Raw genomic sequence first — 22,273 nt, forward strand, 5'->3', positions numbered from 1 at the left:
ATGGAGATCAGCTCACCAGACTTCTACATCAAAGTATTAAGCCCCGGTTTTGGGACAAACATTCAATTCCCAGTGAGTGGCCTCTATGATCTAGTTCCCTCTGGATCCCCTTAGGGAGGCACCAAGAGCCACCTGGACAAGGGACAAGGCTGGGATCAGGTTCCAATGCCTGATATTCTAACCAAATGCCAATTTGTTGTGTCTCATTTACATTACTATCTGTTCATGGGAGAAAGTCCTCTCGAGTCTCAGTATCCAAAAAGATTTAACTTCTCTTGAAGAGTTGGTGGTGTTTTTTTTAAGATACTATTAAACTTTACATCTGTAGAGTAGTATCTTATCCCATCCTGTTAAAGTCTCTCTGCTTCCTGGTTCTGTTCACTGCAGAATGCGCTGTTTCTCTTAATGGTAACCACTGTTTATGGAGTACCTACCATTTGCCTATTCTGGCCTGAATGCTTTACAGACATGCCCAAGGAAGTTGTATTGTTCCTGTTTTACAGAAGTACAGCGAGCTGAGCCTCAGAGAGGTTAAATAATTTGTGCACAACCAGTAAGTGGCACAGCTGGAGTCTGAGCCCAGATCTACTGGTCTCCAGAGCCTGCAGTATCACTTATAGTTATGATTATTAATAATAATACTAACATTGATTGAGTCCTTACTGTGTGCTTGGCCTGTGCAGAGGCCTTTCCATACATTACCTCATTTAACCACCTAGAGATTGGTGGTTAATAATCTCACCTCTTTAAGATTGGATTATTATCTCCACTTTACAGAAGGGAAAACTGAGGCTCAAAGAGATGAAAAGACTTGCCCAAAGTCAGATAGCTAGAAAGTACCAGAGCTGGGCTGCAAACCTCAAACAGTTTGATATTAACACCATGTTCCCATTTACTAAGCCTGCCTTCCTTGCTTTCCTGACATTCTCAAACTGGATGGGTCCATGCAACAATCACCACTTGTTTGGACAATTATGAACCCATCTAATTAATGATGCTCTGGGCTGACTTGTGCTTAGGAAACTGGTGCAAGAGAAGGAGAAGAAAGTGCATATTAGTGGCAGTACTAGAGAAGGGTCCAGAGGTCCAAAGCTGAGATTGGTCCCCTCCTTCCTAACTGCCAGACTACACCAAGACTGTTTCTAGGCTTGGCCCAGTCCTTCCCTCACCCATTCAGATGATAATTATCCAAGTCTTAGAGGTGCTGGAGCCCCCAAGTTGAGCCTCAGAAAATCCTTCCAGTTTTGTCAAGCAACTGGCCATTTTCTCACTTCTAAGGGGAATAAAGGACTTCGTGGTTCACCGACCTCAGTCTGGGGTAGAGGCCAAAGAAGGTCTTTGTCTGAGGAGCATGGAGAAGGCTTATCCCAGGGTTCTGACAAACAATAAAGGAAACTGGTGATCCAGGCACATTCCTGTTTCTTGGGAGACTTTTCTCAGGAGTATCAGGACTAGTCTTTTCTCAGTCCCTTTCCATTCATCTTGCCCTCCTTGGAACCAGCCACTGACAGTAACGAGGAAGAGAGATGTGGCTCTGCCTCTTTAGAAAACTGGGCAATTAGATTTTCCTTAATGAAGTTCTTTTCTTTCTCCTACAAAAATCATTTCTGCTGTAAACTTGGCTAATTTTTTTTTTAATTTCTTTAAATAAAACTGGAAGACTGTTTCCTGGAAGAGCATCTTAATATTTTCATAAGCCTAAACCTAACTGTGCATGTATTTTTCTATCCTTGATAGTTATTCCAGAACTTGCTTTGAATGCCTCCTGTGTGGCAGGCACTGGGCACAAGAATTCAGAATGAATTAAGCAAGGCCCCTGCACTCAAGGAGCTCACAGGGAGACGGACTCATAAACAACCCCAAGGTAATAGCACCATGCCCAGGGGAGAAGCTAGGCAAAAATAGAAATAATTAACATCTGTGAAGCACTCCAGAGTTTACTTTCTCACACACCACCTCATTTGATCCTCATGGCAACTAGCCTTTAGGGTAGATAATGCCTCATTTTACAGCTGAGGATGCCAGGACACAGAGTGGAGACATACCTTACTCAAAAGACAGATCAGAGATGGAAAATCAGGTCTCATGACTCAAAATCCCAGACTCTGGGCACAGCACCACAATGGCTCCTGATTCAAGCCCAATAACTTAAGTGGTTTGGCTTCCTTATTCCATCTCTTAGAATTTTTACAGAGTGGAGGAAAGAAAACACCTTCCACATGACATCGGGGAATAATCCAGTAAAGTAATACGTTAATTTCAGCAACCATTCTTATAAGACATAATGATCTCCACAAGACGTTAAGCAAAACTTAAACATCTCTTGCAGGTGTCTGTCTTCCTTCTTTCTTTCTTTCTTTCCTTCCTTCCTTCCTTCCTTCCTTCCTTCCTTCCTTCCTTCCTTCCTTCCTTCCCATCTGTCTTTCTGTCTTTTTCTTTCTTTCATAGTTTAGCTGATTTCTGAGCCTCCTCAATAGCAGAAAAACTTGTCAACAAATTCCTTACTTTTATTGTTAACTTGGTGAGTTCATAAATTAGAAAATTAAACACACTCATTATTTTAGAAGTCAATCAAAATCAAAGAATATAAGGGGAAAAGGTCTCCTCTCCACTGTTCTCTCTTACTAACATCCTGCCTGCAACCTGACTTCCACCCTATTCCTAGTCCCTAAGAGAAAGCATCATTATCAGTTGACAAGAACTATCAAACTCTTTTCATACAAATTGTAACACATTCACACTAGTAGTGCAGAGGCTCCCCCCACCCCCATTCATCAGTAGTCTATACAATTACTAAATGTTTTTTTGCATTCAAAGAGGATACACAGACTGTCGAGTTGGTGAGGTTACTACAGTCCGGGCCCAAATACTTCAAGTTCATGAAACCTGGGGCACTTGTAAACTCCAGGTTTCCCAGTTCCACCCCCAGAAATTCTGACTCAATAGGTCTGGGTGATACCCCAGAATCTGAATTTGTTATAAATTCCTTCTCCGTGATTTTGATGCCGGTGGCCCAGGAGCCACACTGGGAAAAACACTGAAGTAAACAAGGAAAGCATCATGCCTTACTAAGACTTACTGGAACCTTCCTTTCCCAGCTGCCCACACTGGCAACTCCACTTCTGCTGACCGTTTTTTAATACTGCTTATCTTCCTCTCCTCTCCAACCAGGTGTACTTACTAATGCTTCACGTGTAGGTTCAGGTTCATTGTACAAGACCTGAATGCTGGTGACTCTCTTACTGGCTTAGCTAACATTTTCATTGTTCAATGAATCCTCATGTATGCCAAAAAATGTGCTGGAAATTGATGTGTGTAATTTCAACTAATTCATATACATACACACATGAGCTATTATTATCCCTGTTTTTCAAATAAGGAAACTGATGGGATATTATCCCTATTTTTCTTATCTTTCTTGGATAAAAAAAGACTTAACCAAGGTCATTCAGCTAATAAGCCATAAACCAAAACTCAAACCCAGGCCTGTGCAATTCCCTCCAGAGCATATCTCTCCCTACCTCACATCACAGCTCCTCCTTCAACAATCCACATTCTTGTCTCACCTACTTCATCCGCCTTTAGCATAACTCTATCCAACCAGGGTGGATTTCTCTTCTCTTCAGTTGATCCCTCGCCTTAATTTTACCTTAAAAGCACTTATCCCATGATTGTACTTATCATCTTGAGTATAACTATTATAAAATTCCTTTTCTGAAATCATTTCAATCTTTTACATCAGGAATTGTGTGTTTCTCTTAGAAGTACCAATCTTCCTGACCCCTTAAATGTTTTGACAGCTTCTGACCCTTCTCGAAATGAAAAGACAGTTCTGTCTAGATCCTAACAGCTCAGGAAATGCTGGTGTGATAAGGTTGGTCAGTTTAGCTTTACAGATCAGTACCACAAATCATCTACAACATTTCCAACTATTTAGATGCATTTGATGTAGGTTCCCCCAAGAACTCTGTATCACCCTTTCATAATACTCAACAGTTTTGTAATTATAAGTTAAAATTTGTCTTCCTGCTATGGAGGCAGGGAACAGAGTAAGAACTCATAAATTTTGTTAAACTAAATCAAAGTAAACTAGCCCACCATATTCTCAACATTTTTTTCTCACTATTCCCAATAGCATAACAATTCTGTTTCTGGCAGAGAGCGGAGGCACCTCTGTCATTTTTGGCGCCAAGTTTCAATGACAATAGTATGCTGAGTATGAGATCCAGCAAGACAGATATACTCAGTGCAGGGTCTGAAGTGGGTTGATTGGGCCATGACTAAAGCCCTAAGATGAGCTGAAGGTCAAGAGACAAACTCAAAAGACCAAAACCAGGCAAAAGGTCAGGAAACCAAATGGCCAGGGTAGGAGGTCAAGGAGTAATCAGTTACCAGGTGCCAGGTGTCAGGAGGTCAAGGAGTAATCAGTTACCAGGTGTCAGAAACTAGACAGTGACTGTTTTCTGTCTCAGTTTCCCCAAGATAATATATCTTCAGGATCTAAAATGTACTGTCTGGAGAGGCCACTGGTCAAAATAAAGCCCATGTAAAGTAAAAAGTAATGTACTGGCCAACTCTGCTTAGCAATGTCCTACTCAGATGACAGTTGGAGAGCAGGCATGCTGCTCAGCCAGTTTGCATTCTTTAATACAAGTAAAATCAGAGAAGCAACAGCACTCTTTTATGTCCTTGAAGGTGGCTAAAGGTTTCCTTGGTAAATATTTTGATGTCACCTCTCTCTGGTTCCTTTCAAGGTACTCTAAGCTAAGGAAGGTCTCCCTATGGAGCTATCCCCTGCCCCTGAGCTCCAATATTTCAGTAAGAACTCTATATTCCTACAGGACTTTCTGTCTGACAAAAGGTTGGAAAACACACAATCTACCATAAATTTATTCTTAAAATACCCTACCCAACCATTATAAGCCAGGGAGAGCAGGTCACCACAGTTCAGAACAGACCAGCAATCAGGAATCCCAAAAGTATGACTGATGACCAGGACCTCTGGCAAAGAACAGCAAAAAAAGTTAAATCAGACTTCTGGCCAAGATGGTGGCATAGGTGGAAACATTGTGCCTCCTCGCACAACCAAGTTGAAACACAACAAAATTTTAGTAAAAAAAAAAAAAAGCAACCAAAACACAGAAAATTGAACTATATGGAAATCCAACAACAACGAACCCTTCAGCCAGACTGGTAAGAGGGGCAGAGCCAGCAACTGACAGAGCGGGATTGCTCAGGAAAACTCAGCCAGACTGACCCAGGCGCACGGGCAGCGGTTGGCAGATCCCAGGTGTGGGGTGGCGACCCAGTGGGGGCGCAAGGTGGCAGGCTGACGGAGGTCACACATTTGCGAGCAGGTAAACCAGGTGAGGAAGCGAGCAGTGAAACAGATCTCGCAGGCCCCAGCAGCGGAAAGCAACAGAAAGCAGCAGAGGGGACTACCATTGCCCCTCTTTGACCCCGCCCCCACATGCAGCGTCATAATCCAGCGACTGAGTTGCCCCGACCCGGTGAACACCTAGGGCTCTCTACCCCTCACACATAACAGGCGGGAACAGATCAAAACATTATGGCTCAAGAAGAACTCAAAGCCCCAGAGACGATAACTCTAAGTGACCAAGAAATAGCCAACCTATCAGATGCACAATTCAAATCACTGGTGATCAGGACCCTCACAGAATTGGTTGATTTTAGTCACAAATTAGAGGTACATATGAAGGCTAAACTAATTGAAATGAAGGGAATTGCACAGGAAACCAACAGTGATGGAAAGGAAACTGGGACTCAAATCAAGGGAGTGGACCAGGAGGAAGAAAGAAACACTCAACAAGAAGAGAATGAAGAAACAAGAATTCAAAAAAGTGAGGAGAGGCTTAAGAACCTTCAGGACATCTTTAAACGTTCCAACATCCGAATTATAGGGGTACCAGAAGCAGAAGAGGAACAGCAACAAGTGGAAAACTTATTTGAACAAATAATAAAAGAGAACTTCCCCAATCTGGCAAAGGAAATAGATTTCCAGGAAATCCAGGAAGCTCAGAGAGTCCCAAAGAAGTTGGACCCAAGAAGGAACACACCAAGGCACATCATCATTACATTAGCCAAGATTAAAATGAAGGAGAGAATCCTAGAAGCAGCAAGAGATAAGGGGACTGTCACCTACAAAGGAGCTCCCATCAGACTGTCAGCTGATTTCTCAAAAGACACCTTACAGGCAAGAAGGGGCTGGAAAGAAGTATTCCAAGTCATGAAATCCAAAGACCTACATCCAAGATTGCTCTATCCAGCAAAGCTTTCATTTAGAATTGGAGGGCAGATAAAGTGCTTCTCAGATAAGATCAAATTCAAGGAGTTCATCATCACCAACCCCTTATTATATGAAATATTAAAGGGACTTATCTAAGAAAAAGAAGTTAAAAAAGATGAACAGTGAAAGGACAACAAACTCACAGTTATTAACAACCACACCTAAAACAAAAGCAAACTAAGAAGACAGCTAGATCAGGAGCAGAACCATAGAAATGAAGATGACATGGAGTGTTAGCAACAGGGGAGTGGGAGGAGGAGAAGGGGGGAGAAGGTACAGAGAATAAGTAGCATAGATGGTAGGTAGAAAATAGATAGGGGGAGGGCAAGAATAGTATGGGAAATATAGAATCTAAAGAACTTGAGACACATGGACATAAACTAAAGGGAGAGTGGTCAGAGGGGGGAATAGGACAACTGTAATGGCATAATCAATAAAATATATTTTTTTAAAAAAAAGAAAGTTAGATATAAACCAACAGGACTTCCGCCAAGATGGAGGCATAGGTGGAGACGCCGTGCTTCCTCACACAACCAAGTTTAGAGACAACTAAATATTAGCAACAGAAAACACAGCCAGAACACAGAAAATTGAACTTTTCGGAAGTCTGATAACAACAAATTCTTCAGCCTGACCGGTAAGTGAGGCGAAACCAGCAGCTGGCAGAGCAGGGTAGCACAGGAAAACTCGGTCAGACGGACTCAGGCGTGAAGAATCCAGGCGCAGGGTTGGACCTGGTGGGCAACTCAGCAAGCAATCTCGGGGAAACAGCGAGGGAACAGGGCTGCGGGTTGACTGTGGTCGCGCATTCATGTGTGGATAGACAAGCAAGGGATTGGGCGATTGGACGAGAGCCAGCAGCCCCAGCAGCAAGCGGCGGCGGAGGGCGCCGCCATTTCCCCGCTCTAACCCCGCCTCCACATACAGCATCATAATCCAGCGACCTAAGGCTTTGCTCTTCACCCAGCTGCCTGCGAGAAACAGCAGAGGGGGCCGCCATTTCCCCGCTCTGACCCCGCCTCCACATACAGAGTCACAACCCAGCGACCTGGGAGTCCAAGGCTCCGCTCCTCATACTTAACGAGTGTGAACAGACCAAAAATGGCTCAAGAAGATCTCAAAGCCCCAGAGCCTACAAATCTAAGTGACGAAGAAATAGCAAAACTCTCAGACGCACAGTTTAAAACACTGGTGATCAGGATCCTCACAGAACTGGTTGATTATAGCCACAAATTAGACAAACATGAAGGCGAAACTAATTGAAATGAATGGAATTGCACAGGAAACCAATAGCAATGAAAAGGAAACTGGGACTCAAATCAATGGAATGGACCAGAAGAAAGCAATTAATGGCCAAACAGAAAAGAGTGAACAAGCAAGAATTCAAAAAAATGAGGAGAGGCTTAGGAACCTCCAGGACATCTTTAAACACTCCAACATCCGAATTATAGGGGTACCAGAAGGGGGAAAGGAACAGCCACCAATAGAAAACTTATTTGAACAAATAATAAAGGAGAATTTCCCCATTCTGGCAAAGACAATAGACTTCCAGGAAATCCAGGAAGCTCAGAGAGTCCCAAAGAAGTTGGACCCAAGAAGAAACACACCAAGGCACATCATCATTACATTAGCCAAGATTAAAATGAAGGAGAGAATTCTAGAAGCAGCAAGAGATAAGGGGACAGTCACCTACAAAGGAGTCCCCATCAGACTGTCAGTGGATTTCTCAAAAGAGACCTTACAGGCAAGAAAGGGCTGGAAAGAGGTATTCCAAGTCATGAAATCCAAAGACCTACAACCAAGATTGCTCTATCCAGCAAAACTTTCATTTAGAATGGAAGGACAGATAAAGTGCTTCTCAGATAAGATCAAATTCAAGGAGTTCATCATCACCAAGCCCTTATTATATGAAATGTTAAAGGGACTTATCTAAGAAAAAGAAGTTAAAAAAAAAACATGAACAGTGAAAGGACAACAAACTCACAGTTATTAACAACCACACCTAAAACAAAAGCAAACTAAAAGGACAGCTAGATCAGGAGTGGAAACACAGAAATGAAGATCTCAAGGAGGGTTAGCAACAGGGGAGTGGGAGGAGGAGAAGGGGGGAGGAGGTACAGAAAATAAGTAGCATAGACAGTAGATAGAAAATAGATGGGGGGCAAGAATAGTATGGGAAATATAGAATCTAAAGAACTTGAGACACATGGTCATAAACTAAAGGGGGGGTAATGGTGGGGATGGGGTGTAGGGTGGAGGGGAATGAAGAGGGGAATAGAACAACTGTAACAGCATAATCAGTAAAAAAAATAAATTAAAAAAAAAAGAAAGTTTAATCAGAGGAAAGGTACCAGCAGAGCGGGTAGCCTACTGCTGCAACTAAATTATTTGCCTTAAACAGGACTCTTTTTAGTACTTTCCGCCAAAGGCAGGAACTACTGCCTGGGTACCAACAAGGAAGTGAGACTATAGGGGACTGGGAAGGGGGGAAATTTTAGCTGAAAGTGGTTGGAACATATGTGGGGTTGGGGCAAGCTCTTGATGAGTGAGCTCAGTTCTGCCCAAGTTTATACAAATTTGTGGGGACAGAAGTAGCCAACACAAGCTAGCCACCACAATTGCCCCAAAAAGGACCATCCCAAACACAGGGAAGTCATGCATTTTGATTGACATTCTTACTTGGCAACATCTGTTTATTTTTAGACCATACTCTCTCTATTTCGAACCCTAGGTCTACAGGCCTATGATGATTTCCTTATCAGCTTTATTTTTATGACTTTCAGATCTATGATCCCATTTTCAGTCTCACATAGATATAAAACAGATATGATAGAGATATGGAATCTGGAAGATAATATATTGATTGTGTATAGTGGTTATCTCAGGTATTGAATTCTAGATCTTTCTTTTTTCTTTTTTCTATTTTTCTGTATTTTCAAAACTTTAAAAATAATGAACATGTACACACCCATAAACAGAAAAAAAGACTCTCATCCACCATCTCCAAGGTCAAAAACTCTTAGGATCCAATGGTTAGAAAAGAACTTCAAGCTCCTCTCATTTCAAATCTCATCTTCGATCCCAACTCCATTTCCAACTTCTACCTGTTCTGAATTTCAGCTGAACTTCTCACCCTTTCCCAAGTACCCAGACCCTTTCATGACCCCCATGTCTTTGTACATGATGTTCTCTCTCCATGAAATGCCCTTTCCATCTTGAGAGCTTCTACTCACTGTCCAAAAACCCTACTGAAAAGTCCTTTTTTCTATAAGAACTTCTCCAGCTCTCCTAGGAAAAGCTGTTGTGTTCACTCTGAGTTTCCATAGTGTGTGATTCCAGTACTATCCCAGTACTTACTGTATTATAATTGATCGATTTATTTTTGTAACTATCTTTCTTAGAAGACTATGTCTATCAGCCCTGGCTGGTATGGCTCAGTGGATTGAGCACAGGTCTGCAAACCAAAGGGTCAACGGTTCAATTCCCAGTCAGGGCACATGCCTGGGTTGTGGGCCAGGTCCCCAGTAGGGGGCGCATGAGAGGCAAACCCACAGATATTTCCCTCTCTCCCTCCCTTCCCCTCTCCCTAAAAATAAATAAAGTTGAAAAGAAAACTATGTCTATCAAAGACAGGGATGGAGACTATATTTTACCCATTTTTGTATCCTTTTATCTGACACATACTCAGTTAATCAAAAATATTGGATTCCACGCTGTATCCCTGCAAGTGGCGTCCCCTTCTAAGCCATCAGCTGGACAGCTCTGCATAGATACAACTGTCCCTTCTGCGGATTCATCTTCCTGAATTATCTCTCAGTCGGTACTTGGGGAAAGCCTGGATCTTCTTCATTACGTACCCCTAGACTGCAGTTCCCAGTCCAATCCCATGCACCCCAAAGCAAAATATTTATGAGAGCTTGTGTGTTAAGTCCAATACAAGGGCATCTACATTCATTCATTCATGCAACAAATATTATGATCACCTGTTATATACCAAGTGCTATTCTAAGTGCTAGCAAAACACTACTGAACAAAAAGAAACAAGTCTTATAATTACAGACTTTCCATTCTGGTACAGAAAAGAAATAAACTAAGAAGAGGAATATCATATAGCCATAAGAGCTCTGCTGAGAATTCATGTGAGCAGGTTACATGTCAGTAACAGAATACATGTCAGTAACCCAATAGTTACTCCATGGCTACTTAACATTGAGTGGTCAGGAACTGACATGTAAGCGGAAGCTGAATACCAAGGAGCCAGCCATGTAACAATTCAGAAGAAGAAGATTTCAGTAAGAGGAAAAAGCTAAGTGCAAAGGCCCAAAGCAGGTCCAAGCTTGGAGAATTCAAAGAACCAGGAAAGCGGGCAAGTGAGGTGGCCAAAGAAGGCAGAGCACAGCTTTGTAAGCTGTGCTAGGGTTTTGGATTCGATCCTCATGCAGTGAGATGCTCGTGAGGGTTTGGAATCCAGGAGTGACATAATTAGACTTAAATTGTGTAAAAATTACTTCTGGTTGCTGTGAGGAGAACAGGCTATGGGGACAAGAGAAGCAAGAGACCATGTAGGACAGTGTCTTTCAACTGGGGTTTATTTTGCCCCTGCAAGGGGACACTGGCAAAGTCTGGAGACACTTTTGGTTGTCACAACTTGGTGGGGGGAGGCATTGCTACTGATATCTAGTAGGTAGAGGCCAGAGATGCTGCTCAACACCTCACATTGTACAGGACAGCTCCCACAACAAAAGATAATCCAGCCCAGAATGTCAGGACTACAGAGGTTGACAAACCCAGAGTTAGGAGGGTGTTGCCATGATCCCAACCTAAGGTGATGGTGATATGGGCCAGGATGGTGCAGATGGAGAAGGAAGGAAACTCACTGAAATTGACATTTTAAAATATTGAAGGTTCTCTTCCATATTTCCTTAGACCCCTTGGACCAAATTCAGGCAGGGAGGGCATTCTGTGTTTGCTGCCTCAGGGACAATACAGAGAAAGACTCAATTCTTGGCTTCTGACTTTCAAAAGCCTAGCCCTTGGGGAGAGCTAAAAAGAAATGTGGATTATGGACAATAGCTGTGAGAGAATATTTGATGACATAGTGCCAGGATATCACCCCCTCTTACCCCTCCTTTCCCCTTCCTGCTCCACATAAAAACAAAGATTTCAGGGAGTCAGGTGTGTGTAGATTTTATGCATCTATAAGAAAATCATCTGCATGCTGCCTCATCCAAATAAGCCCAGGAAAGAGGGTGATAAGGGAACCCTTTATAGATTTGCAGAATCTGAGAACAGAGAGGAGCTGGGCCACTTCCCCGAGCAGAACCCCAGAGAAATACTGGAGGAGAAATGAGTACTCAGTGTGGCAAGACCTGCCTGAGACAAATGTCTGGTCCCTCACCACCAGCATGGCATGTGAGCCCCAGGACGACCCCCAGTGCCTGCACATCACATGGAAGGAGCTACAGAGGGAACAACCAAAGTAGCCCAGGATTTGGAAGAAGGAGGATCACTGTCACAGGCTGACCACTGAAGACCCAGTAAGAATAGATGAGTAGTGGCAAACCGAACAAAGTCTCTTGGTGCTGCCTCCGCCAACAGGATTTGGGACACAAAACTGGAGGAAACTCCAAATTGACTTAGATTTATTGCTGCCACCTCCAACTGAATAGAGATGATAAATGGAAATCAAGTTATAAAATATAAAGAAAAACATATTTCTTATGTACCCAGATTTGTGGCTGAGATCTATCCACTCTGCATGCGGTACAGTGGGCCACGGGCTTCTGTGTGTTCATCTGCACCACTATCACCTGGCATCAACTGTATAATCCCAGGGCCAGCGCCTAAGTCCATTCAAGGCACCTTGAACACTGCCTGCAGTCAAGTGCACCCCCTTACTGTCACGCACAGATGGGCACATGAGGACATGCCATGCATATTGATCAGGGGTGAGCTGTCACCCAATTACCATTTAAATCAATGGTTGGGCACTCTGTAATTGGAAATGTCAAATCCCACATTTTCTAAGTGACCTCAAAACACCACACTGATACCACTTAACTAAGCTCGATATGTATTTGTTTTACCTCTTCCCCTCTTCAAGCTGTCATCTGAGAGAAGTATAAAAATTAGGGAACTGGGAAAAAAGCAAAAAGAGAAAAAACCTGGACAATCCACAAACCACATAGCCTGACATTTTCTAAAAGGTGATCTGAGGAGCAGTCATGAAAAGGGTGTGTAAGATCAAATAAGTTTGAGGAAAGATCATGGCTCCTTCTTGGAGATTCACCCTTAACACATTCAAGGTCCCCAGAAGTCTTATGGGAAATAAACTTACCGATATTTCATTCAGTTTATGCTAGAACTTCCAAAATCTGCTTGACCACAGAACTATTTTTTCCACCCCACACCTCTTTATATCCAGTATCATGGAATACACCTCAGGGAACACTGCTCCAAACATAAATTGGCCTAATAATTGAACAAATTAAGAGAACTGAGCCAAAATTCCACATCTGGCCAGCTAAGATGTTTTGGAAATGCATAAAAGCCAGCAGGAATGAAGCATTTACAGTTGAGATTGAGCCCAGGACACAGCTTTCTGGGTCCTGTATTAGGCCATAGGTTCTAAAACTCAGCATTTTTAAAAGGTCAACACCTGTCCCCCTCCTAGCATCTACAAGGAAAGAACCAGTTTCCGAACCAGCATAACCTCTTCTCCACCTGATCGGTCCAATCCTTACCCTGTCATATACTTGCCTCATTCTGCTTCCCAAGGCACCACTCAGCTCTGCCTCCAGGGCAATCACTCCTGGACAGCCAAGATATTTCCTAAACACCAATAAGCTGTGAGGAATGAAGTATTTACAAGCGAAACCCCTGCCAGGGTTTGCCACACCCACCAAAACAATTCAACTCCATACATTTACTGATCACCAGTTAGACACCAGGCATGAGGCTATAGCAATGAACCAAGCAGACAGAGCTTACATCCTCATGGAAATATGGTCTGGAAGTCTCCTAGCCAGAACCATTCTCTGAACATCAGTTTCCACATCTAGAAAACAAAAGTAGGAAAGTTGAACTAGAAGACATCTAAGAGTTCTGTTTCTATATTTCCGGGTTGGTGGAGGTAGAGCTGACAGCCTCCATCAAGTCTACAGGGTGTTTCTAGTAGGCTAGTTTTCCAAAGATGATTTTCTGGGGTGGGAGTGAAGAGACCTGACACAAGGGGACATCAAATGAGGAATAGGACAGGTTGGATTAGAAGGAGCATGGAAGTGTTCAGAAGGGTAGGAAGTCAAAGAGTAAGACCCATCCAGACTGGCCGCCCAAGGAAGGAATCCCTGGGTTTCAGAGCCACGTTGCCTTGGAGTGCATCTTGCCTCCCCGCACAACCAGAAGTCTGGAAGACTCTGGTTTAAATCCCAGCTCTGCCATTGTTTGCTGTGCAATCTTAGACAACTTATTTCTCCACACTTTAGCTTTTAATCTATATAATGAGACTAATAATGACTAGCTCACAGAATTATAGAAATCACAAAATGGGATACTGATTATATGACTGAGACCTAGAGCTAAACAAAAATAAATTAACCTCCCACTGCTAAATAAAGCTGTATAGTCTAAAGCATGGCTTTTAACAGTCACTGAATGAATGAATGAATGAATGAATGATAGAGGTTTCTGGAAAGGGAAGGTTGTCTCTACCATAAAAACTTTAGTGGTGAAAACTCCAGAAATGGCCAACATAGACCCCCAGATCCACTGGTTCCCCCACACTGGGAGGTGCTAAGAGTGCAGTACTCTCCAGCCACACTCCACCTTGACTGTGACAAACATCAGCTCATAAACATCACCTTGGCTTTCAACACATCGGCCTTCACCAAATCCCTGCTAATAAACATCTTCCCTATAAGGGATAAAGAAGAAAATTCAGCCAACCACGAAGATTGTTACTTTTACCAATAAAACTCCTGCTTGCAATGGAATAGAAAGTATGGGTATCACTATGAATGAACTAAATGTTTGTGTTCCCCCAAATTCAATTTCCAAGCTTAACCCCTAATGCAACTGGTATTTTGAAGTGGGTGGGGCCTTGGGTGGTGATTAGGATTAGATGAGATCATAAGGGTGGTGCCCTCCTGGTATGAGTAGTGCCCTTATAAGAAGAGAAATACCCCCTAGCTGGTGTGGCTCAGTGGACCGAAAACCAGATTGCTAACCAAAGTGTTGCTGGTTCAATTCCCAGTCAGGGCTCATCCTTGGGCTGCGAGCCAGGTCCTCAGTAGGGGGCATGCAAGAGGCAACAATACATTGATGTGTCTCTCTCCCTTCCCCTCTCCTTTCTCCCTCCTTTCCCCTCTCTCTAAAACTATATAAACAACTTTTAGAAATAGAAATCCAGCAATTTTATTTAAAATCCAGATTCCCTTAAAACACTGAAATAACTGACCATTTAGGGCTCGCATTTCATGGCAATGACAGACTGAAGCTAAATAATGGCTGCCTCCCCTAGGTAAGTTAACTAATCAGCCACAGTCCCCATCACTCCCCACTGCTTCCCCAACCCAGCCTGCATTCCTCATTGAATCCTGTTGAAGGCAATGAGGGTTCCTAAAGATGTTGTCCAATCACTCTAAGGCATAATCTCTTTAAGACTGAATTCATCTGATTCTCAGTTGAAAGTTTTTGTTTTGTTTTGTTTTTCTTCAAGGATTTTATCTCCATATTCCAAGAAAACTCTTAGAAAGCCAAGAATGTATGATGCATCTTTCATAACGTCCAGCCCAAGACTAAGAACAAAGTAGATACTCAGTGCTGATTGAGTGAATGCATTCTCTGTGATCTTCAATATCTGCTTTTCTTCCCCCAAATTATAGACTTTTGCTATTAAGATAGACTAAAATGATTACAGGCATGTAATAAAAAAAACACTGAAGTCAATCACTGCATTTCTATTTCAATTTTCCATTAGGTTGAAATGGAAATGGGAACTCTGAATAAATGTAGAACAGACCATTATGTCTGACAGCAAGATGAATTAGAGCCCAGGATACTGAGAACGCCTGCAAATAAGATTACCAAACACTATCAGTGGTCTTGGAGGGAATTGTGAAAAATAGGATAGGTGCCAAAAAGCTGTAGATGGCCGAATGTTGTTCTCATTTCCAAATGGGATAGTAGCTATAGCTTGCCAGTTCCCGACTAGAGAATATGATGTCACTCCCAGGCACAGTTCTTGAACAGATTTGTAAAGGAACACTTGCGAGCCCTCAGACAGGAAGCCCTGTCCATTTGGAGCCAGCACAGGGTCACTGAGAACAAACCATGTTAAATTCATTTCATTTTCCTTCTCTCAGACAAGGATCCGAGCCTAGTGGATTAGAGAAATGCAGCATACATAAACATATATGGTGCAATGAGGGGGTGGGCAGTGAAAAGGACTAATTCAACCCTTGACTATATTAATAAAAGCATTACACACAGCACAAGAAAGGTGATATTTGTTTTCCTTCCCTGACCACATCTGGGAGATCTCATTTAGAACTCAGTACAACTCTTGAAGAGGCTTTTGATAGTATCATCTTTTGGAGGTCTACCTGGCAAAACCTCTTTAAAAGCACAAAACTCGTGTCCAGATTTCTGGCATCTGCTGAAAAATTGAAAGATCCACTGGGCCTACGTTCCTAAATGGTAGCAACTGGTTGAATCTAGGTAGTGATTACTCCTTTGTACAGGACATGTGCTCTCAGGCCATCCTAACCACCACCACCCCTTCTTATATTGCCCTTGCTAAGGTGGTGGACCAACTGCCACAAATCACCTTACTTGGCCATCATTACTCATTTATTCTACCTGCCAACCAGCCAAAGATACAGGAGTTTTCAATCCAGGATGCAGCAGACCCAAAGGAGAGTAAAGATAAGCAGCAGTGGACTGCTATATATCAGCAAATGAGGATGATCATGGTGTAGAGGCTATGACCAGAGCCTCCAAACACTCAATGGGCAGTCGTGGAAAGAAGTATCTGTCTTGTTCTCTGAAGTCCCAAGGGGGAGATAATGTAGTAGAACCTATAACTGGATGAGAGACTTATTTAATCCAACATAAAAACAGTTTACAACAGCCAGAGCTGTCCAAAAAATAAAGTTGTGGGCCTTGAAGGTGATGAGTTCCCCATCACTGAAAATGAGCAAGCATATGGTATACTACTGCAATGCAGGTTCTTAATCAAAGTCCTTAATCAAAGGACTTCAAGCATCTCATGAGGCAACAGAAGGTATGAGTCTGAAATTTTTTACAACAGAAAAAAAACTGCTGTGAAATATTCCCCTTTGTTAGGCCAATAAATTCTTTAAAAAGAAATAAAAGAGAGTACATCTACAAAGAATTCAGCATCATTTTTAAAAATCAGAAGTTCCCTCACAGAATTCACAGAGAACAAAATCTAACTAGGTGGAGTGTTTGCACCAAATTGGCCAAATGCTACCCAGGGAGAAAGGTAATTGGCATCAGGCATTATATTTGGTGATTGGTCAAACGTTCTTCAGAGGCAAGCGACAAAAGCAAGGGATCAAAGAAAGAGGGCAAACAATGGAATGCCATCAAGAGGCAGCCAGCCCCACCACAAAACTGCCATCTGCTGCTGACATCAGTCCTTCCAGGGGCAGCTGCAGGCAAACAATGTAGCGGGGACACTTGCCCTGGCAGAAAACCCTCTGCTTCACATTTCCAGTCTTGTGACCTTGGGCTAGTCATTTAACATCACGAAGCCTCAATTTCCTCATCTCCGAAACTGAGTTCATGAGAACCTTTTCTGTTCCCTGCGTAGACCAAGAGTAGTGATGTCTGCGAGTGAGCCACAGAAACTGTAGAGCCCTGAACACACAATAATGATGATGATGAACATAGAATTTTCAAAGAAAAGATTCCAGATGGTTTTGGGCATAGCAGCATCCTGACCTTAATGGTGTGGGTGTCAACGCTAAAAGAATAAAATTAAATTCCTGGAACTAGAATGCAGAGATATTTGGAGTCTGGAAAAGACAAGATTATTTGGGCAAATTTCCTACCGAAATGCATTACCTTGTACTTGCTAATCAGTTGTTAAAATAAAGGTGAAAGGTGCAAAGTAAAATAACCAGCCACAGCAATAAACGCTTAATAGATCTTCAGGCAAAGTTCGCAGGCCCAGTGGTAGCAAACCTTCAAAGATCAGCGCATTTCCTACCAAGACAATGCTTATAAAAACCCCAACCTATCCAGAACTCGGCATTCCTTCCTCTAGTATGGCATTTTTTATGGGAATCTCGGTTTAAAAAAAATCAGTCACGTTAGTCTTGTAAAACCTAACCTCCCTAAAAGAATATTTGCAAAGACAAACTGGCCTTCTGTATTTGAGCAATCAGATGAATTCAAATCTCTGACCAGGAAAGGGCTTGGTTCTAAATTTTCAGCAAGGGTGAAGCATCATAGGTCACTGTTTTCTACACTGAACTGAAAATTAAAGAGGAGGAGACCAGAGGGTTTTCTGCATATTTTACCCTGGGGTCTAGCCAGGGGTGATTAGCATATGAAGTTTGACCAGAACTAAAAGGCACAAGACAGTTGGCAAAACGAGAAAAAAACACCAAAGCTCTCCCCTGGTGGCTGCTCCCCTCCCAAAGTTTCCCAAGCATCTCAAGCGTGCATGCACACAGCAGCTGTGACTGCCGCCTGGCCTCCCGCCGCTCCTGTGGAGGCAACCCACCTTCCCTGGTCACTGAGTCTTGAGCTGCAGCAGCACCTAGAAGCAGGTGTGGCAGCCACAGATCTGAGCTCCAAATAATGAACTTGCTCAATAGGCTACTCATTACCTCAAGGGGGGGCATCAGCCTTCACTGAAGATGTATTTGGTCTTTATTCTTTCTATGAGAGATCACAACACACCCTGTGTCGCAGCAAGAACCATGACCAGAAAGAAAACACACCCTAAGAGGCAAAGGCCCCAGCTTCTCTTAGGGTATATCCTCAGAGAAAGCACAAACATGGTGAAAGGCATGGTGCCTTTAGGTTTCCCTTGCCAAAAGCTGAGCCTAGAACTCACAAGGATGGGAGAAGCCTGACCTGAATGAGGGTTCTGCCTGCATTTGTCTATGTAATTGTGTCCAGTGTCCTGTTTCGCCTTGTTAGTATGCATTTAGGGAGAGGCTTCTGAGAGGATTGTGTGCCCAGTGGCACCAAAGCTAGAACAAGCAGCCAGAGGTCATCTCACCCTCCTGGCAGGCTTTCCCTGGCACCACGGAAGCCAGGCAGCGCTTACCAGTCGACACAGCGCACTGAGATGTTGGCTTTGAATGAAAACTGATGACCCTCAACACTAGTGCACGGAAGGTGATTAGGGTTGCACACTGCAAGAGAATACATTTTCTGCACCGAGCTCCCTTTTTATACTTCAATGCCTGCATTAGTTTGGATCAATATGCCCCATAACAGTTAATCCATGGCAGCCCCAGCCAGCCACGACACACCGACAAAGCAGTGCAGCCTTCCAGTGCCGATTCCCTGTGCACATGCATGTGAATTCCAGCCCAGAGAAAGGGGCAGAAGCAAAGGAACAACATAAAGGAGAAGAAAAAAACATAGCAGACCATAAAAAACAGACATCATATTAAGAGACTTTGGTGGGGGGGGTGACTGTCAAAATGGCCTTAGAGTGACATGTCATGGCCAAGATGATGGAGTATCCGAGACACTCCTCAAGCCGGGGTCGGATCCTCCTCGCACACCTGCAATGCAGTGATTGCTGCCACTCTCCAATCCATGCACCCAACACCAGCGCTCTCTGCAGTTGAAACCAGTCTGGACTTGTACGGCCGCCACCGTTCCTCCTCACAATAAGATTATTGATGCATAACAACATTTCAGAATGGCAGGGAGGAAAAGGGGGGGAAAGCCAAAGCAAAGGAATAAGGAAAGGGGAGGGGAGGCATGACTCCCCAACCCGCATCTCACCTTTTATTTGGGCTTCATAATCGGCAATGATCTCTTTGTCTTTCTTGAACTTAGTTTGAGATGACATCTTCCAACGTGGCCAAAGGCACTGATAAGCTAATTTATTTCTCCTTTTCTTCCTGTATTCTCTCTCAAGCCCTGGTAATCACACGGCTCTGGTCGATTTCACAGGTTTAGGGCTTAATCTTTTTTACTTGCTGCAGAGCCAAGGGAGAAATCTCTCTCCTTCTGGAAGGAAAATGTTCTTTACTTGCTGAAAAATGTCTCCAGTAGCTTGGTCTGGTCAGCTCCTCTTGCAAAAGAACCACCACTCTAGGAGCACAGTAACCTGCCCCAGATTTTCAAGGTTTTTCTTCCAAAAAGCAATAACCAAGAACATTCACTCACATACACAACACACACACTCACTCACGCGTGCACTCGCACACTCATCTGGACATGCACACACAGTCACAATGCTCACACACCCTCACTCACACCCGCTCATACACACATACACACACACACACACAAACACACACACACACACACACACAAACACACACTTCCAGGAGAGCCGCGGTGCTTCTTTGGGCGTGCAGTCAGCCCCTGGCTTGCTTTCCAAGGCTCTGCTAAGAAGATGGTCAGGTTGCCAAAGGGCCGGTCATCTCGCATCCTCCCTCCCTTCACGGCTTCTGGTCTGGTGTTCAATGAGGATCAAAGCCGGAGGAGAGAGAAGGAAGTTCTGCTGCAAGGCTTAAGCTCGGATGAACCCGGTGTTGGACTGCGCGCCCTGCAGGGCTGGCTGAGCGCTCCCCCCACCACCCTTGCCCTCGTCACTAAGCTCCACCTCCCGGATTTTATAACAACTGACACATTGTAGCCTACAGGAGAACAGAATTCACTGCAAGCAAAAAGGGGAAGAGACGCTCACAAAAGAGAAGGCAGCAGGAAAAAGAACGGAGCTAGGAAGGCGGGAGAGGCTCCTGCAAACTCCTACCATTAGCGGTTGGATTAAGAAATTTTCTTCCAAAGTCTCTGAAAGGTCCACATTTTTCTTTGCACCATGCAATTTAATCCAATTTCTCAAAGCAACAGCTATGTGACAATTTGTCCCTCGTTGGGAATTGTCTAGCAGAGTAAGGGGCTGACCCATGTAGGCAAGCTCATTAATATTTGTTGAACAATTGCAGGGTGGCAGGAACAATGCCAGGTGTTTCAGACATGCAGCTTGCAAAGCCACTGAAAGCAGGCATGCTGAAAACACCCAGTGCCTCAGTGTCTCACTGGGCGTTGGGCAAATTAATAACTCACTGAATCTCAGATTTCTGAACAGTAAAATGGGCTCTCTTTGGGGGCTTTTTCATTCTTTCTTCCAACAAATATTTACTGAAAGTCTACTATTGGTCAGGCATCATTCTGGGTACAGGGATGCAGCAATGATCAAAATAGGGGGAAAAGTCCCTGCCCTCCTGGAGCTCCACCTCCAAGAAGTCACCACATTGGTGTTGGCAGTAAAGCAGTCCAGAGCAGAATTCAGAATGCATTATGATGGGGCCTCCTGGAGCTGTGCAAGGCCCTGGGAGGGGCAAGTGAAAAACATTTTCTGAGATAATTATATAATGTAGAAGATGATAAGTCTTCTTATCACCTTAATGGGGAAGGAAATACTGTAGGGTAGGGGACTTCGGGTATGAAGGAGCTCTTGGGAGGATCAAATAAGAATGTAAAGCCAAGTTCAGCCCAATGCCTAGCATATAGGAAGCACTCAATAAGTAATAACAGTTATTATTACCCCATGACATCCCCTCCACAACAAAACAGCATAATATAAGTATTCCTCTTTAACAGATGAAGGAACAGAGGCACAGATATGGGAAGTGACTTACCCAAGGTTACCAGCACTCCAGCCTAGGCTCTCTCACACCAGATTCTGCCCATGCAAATGCTCAAAGTTGTCTGCATTCTACTAGAGAGCTGAACCCATTTCACATGCCATTAATGCATAATAAGATTGAAAAATGAAATCAAGCACTAAATAGGCTCACTGACCACTGGAATCTCATATATTAAGATAATTATTAACATGTATTATCCCCTGAGTATGGTATTTTCACAAATTTCTCAAAAATAGTCTTCCATTTGCCTTTTCTGAATGTATAATAAATTATTTAACTGTAGTTTAGAAATGCATAGATTACCCATGTCAATCCATCGAGGCTTTCTAGAGAAGGTGACAGTTGTAATTGGTCTCCCCAGATAGGCATGGCAAGGGGTGTGTGGGCAGCAGGGCTTTCCTGTGAAGCAGACAGTATGAGCTAAGGTCTACAGGTAGGAATGCACAGGATCTGCCTAGAGAAGTCCAGCTGGGAGAATCACAGGGCTTATTCCAGCTTCGTGCCTAGAGACAGGAGGTAGCAAAGGTCCTACACTGCCACTGGCCCAGAGCCATTGCCATCAGCCCCCTGCTTCGCCCACCCCACCGGCATACTCAGGCCCTCTTCTGTTCCCCTTTGGACTAGTTTAAAACAGAGACCACCACACATTTTAGCTGAGAAATATGTGCTCCAAGATTACCATCCCTGCCTCAAGTCTGGACTCTCAAGAAAAAAAAAAAAAAACTGGGAGTGTGCAATGCACCCTTTGGCATGTGGCAGACTAGCTCTCCTGCCTGGCTCTGCCGCTGACTAGCTCTGGGAACTGCAGCAAGTGACTGAACGGTAACCTCCTTGTTGCCCATTGGAGACAGGAAGAAGAAAATGTCAGCTACACTCTTTATTACTAAAATTTTAAATCCACAAATATTTCTGGGAGACCCATGTGTAGGGCACTGAGCCACAGGAATGTCACAAAAATCCATATGAAATTGAAGCAAAGTATGGTATAGAGTTATGTGCTAACAGGCAGGAGAAGCTGGATTCTGGCCCAGGACAAATGGTGATTTCAGTTCTGGCCCTGCTGCTTACCAGCTTGGAGGGGTTCTAAGGTAGC

The 22,273-nt window shown here is 43.6% G+C and overlaps 1 protein-coding gene across 6 annotated transcripts in view; it reads right to left on the bottom strand.

The window, feature by feature from the left end:
- Window positions 1–20,070, bottom strand: part of SRGAP3 (SLIT-ROBO Rho GTPase activating protein 3) — a 246,116-nt gene extending 226,046 nt beyond the window's left edge. For all 6 annotated transcript variants that reach the window (XR_008392305.1, XM_037134659.2, XM_037134658.2 and 3 more), the window contains exon 1: window positions 19,304–20,070. Coding sequence is in view for 5 of the 6 variants with exons in the window: in XM_037134659.2 (XP_036990554.2) it covers window positions 19,304–19,370 (67 nt within the window). In the remaining variant the exon portion in view is untranslated. The remainder of the gene's footprint in view (window positions 1–19,303) is intronic.
- Between the last annotated feature and the right edge of the window lie 2,203 nt (window positions 20,071–22,273).

The sequence above is a fragment of the Artibeus jamaicensis genome, unplaced genomic scaffold (genome assembly GCF_021234435.1).
Source record: "Artibeus jamaicensis isolate MK-2021 breed Jamaican fruit bat unplaced genomic scaffold, CSHL_Jam_final contig_519, whole genome shotgun sequence".
NCBI classification, from domain to species: Eukaryota; Metazoa; Chordata; class Mammalia; order Chiroptera; family Phyllostomidae; genus Artibeus; species Artibeus jamaicensis.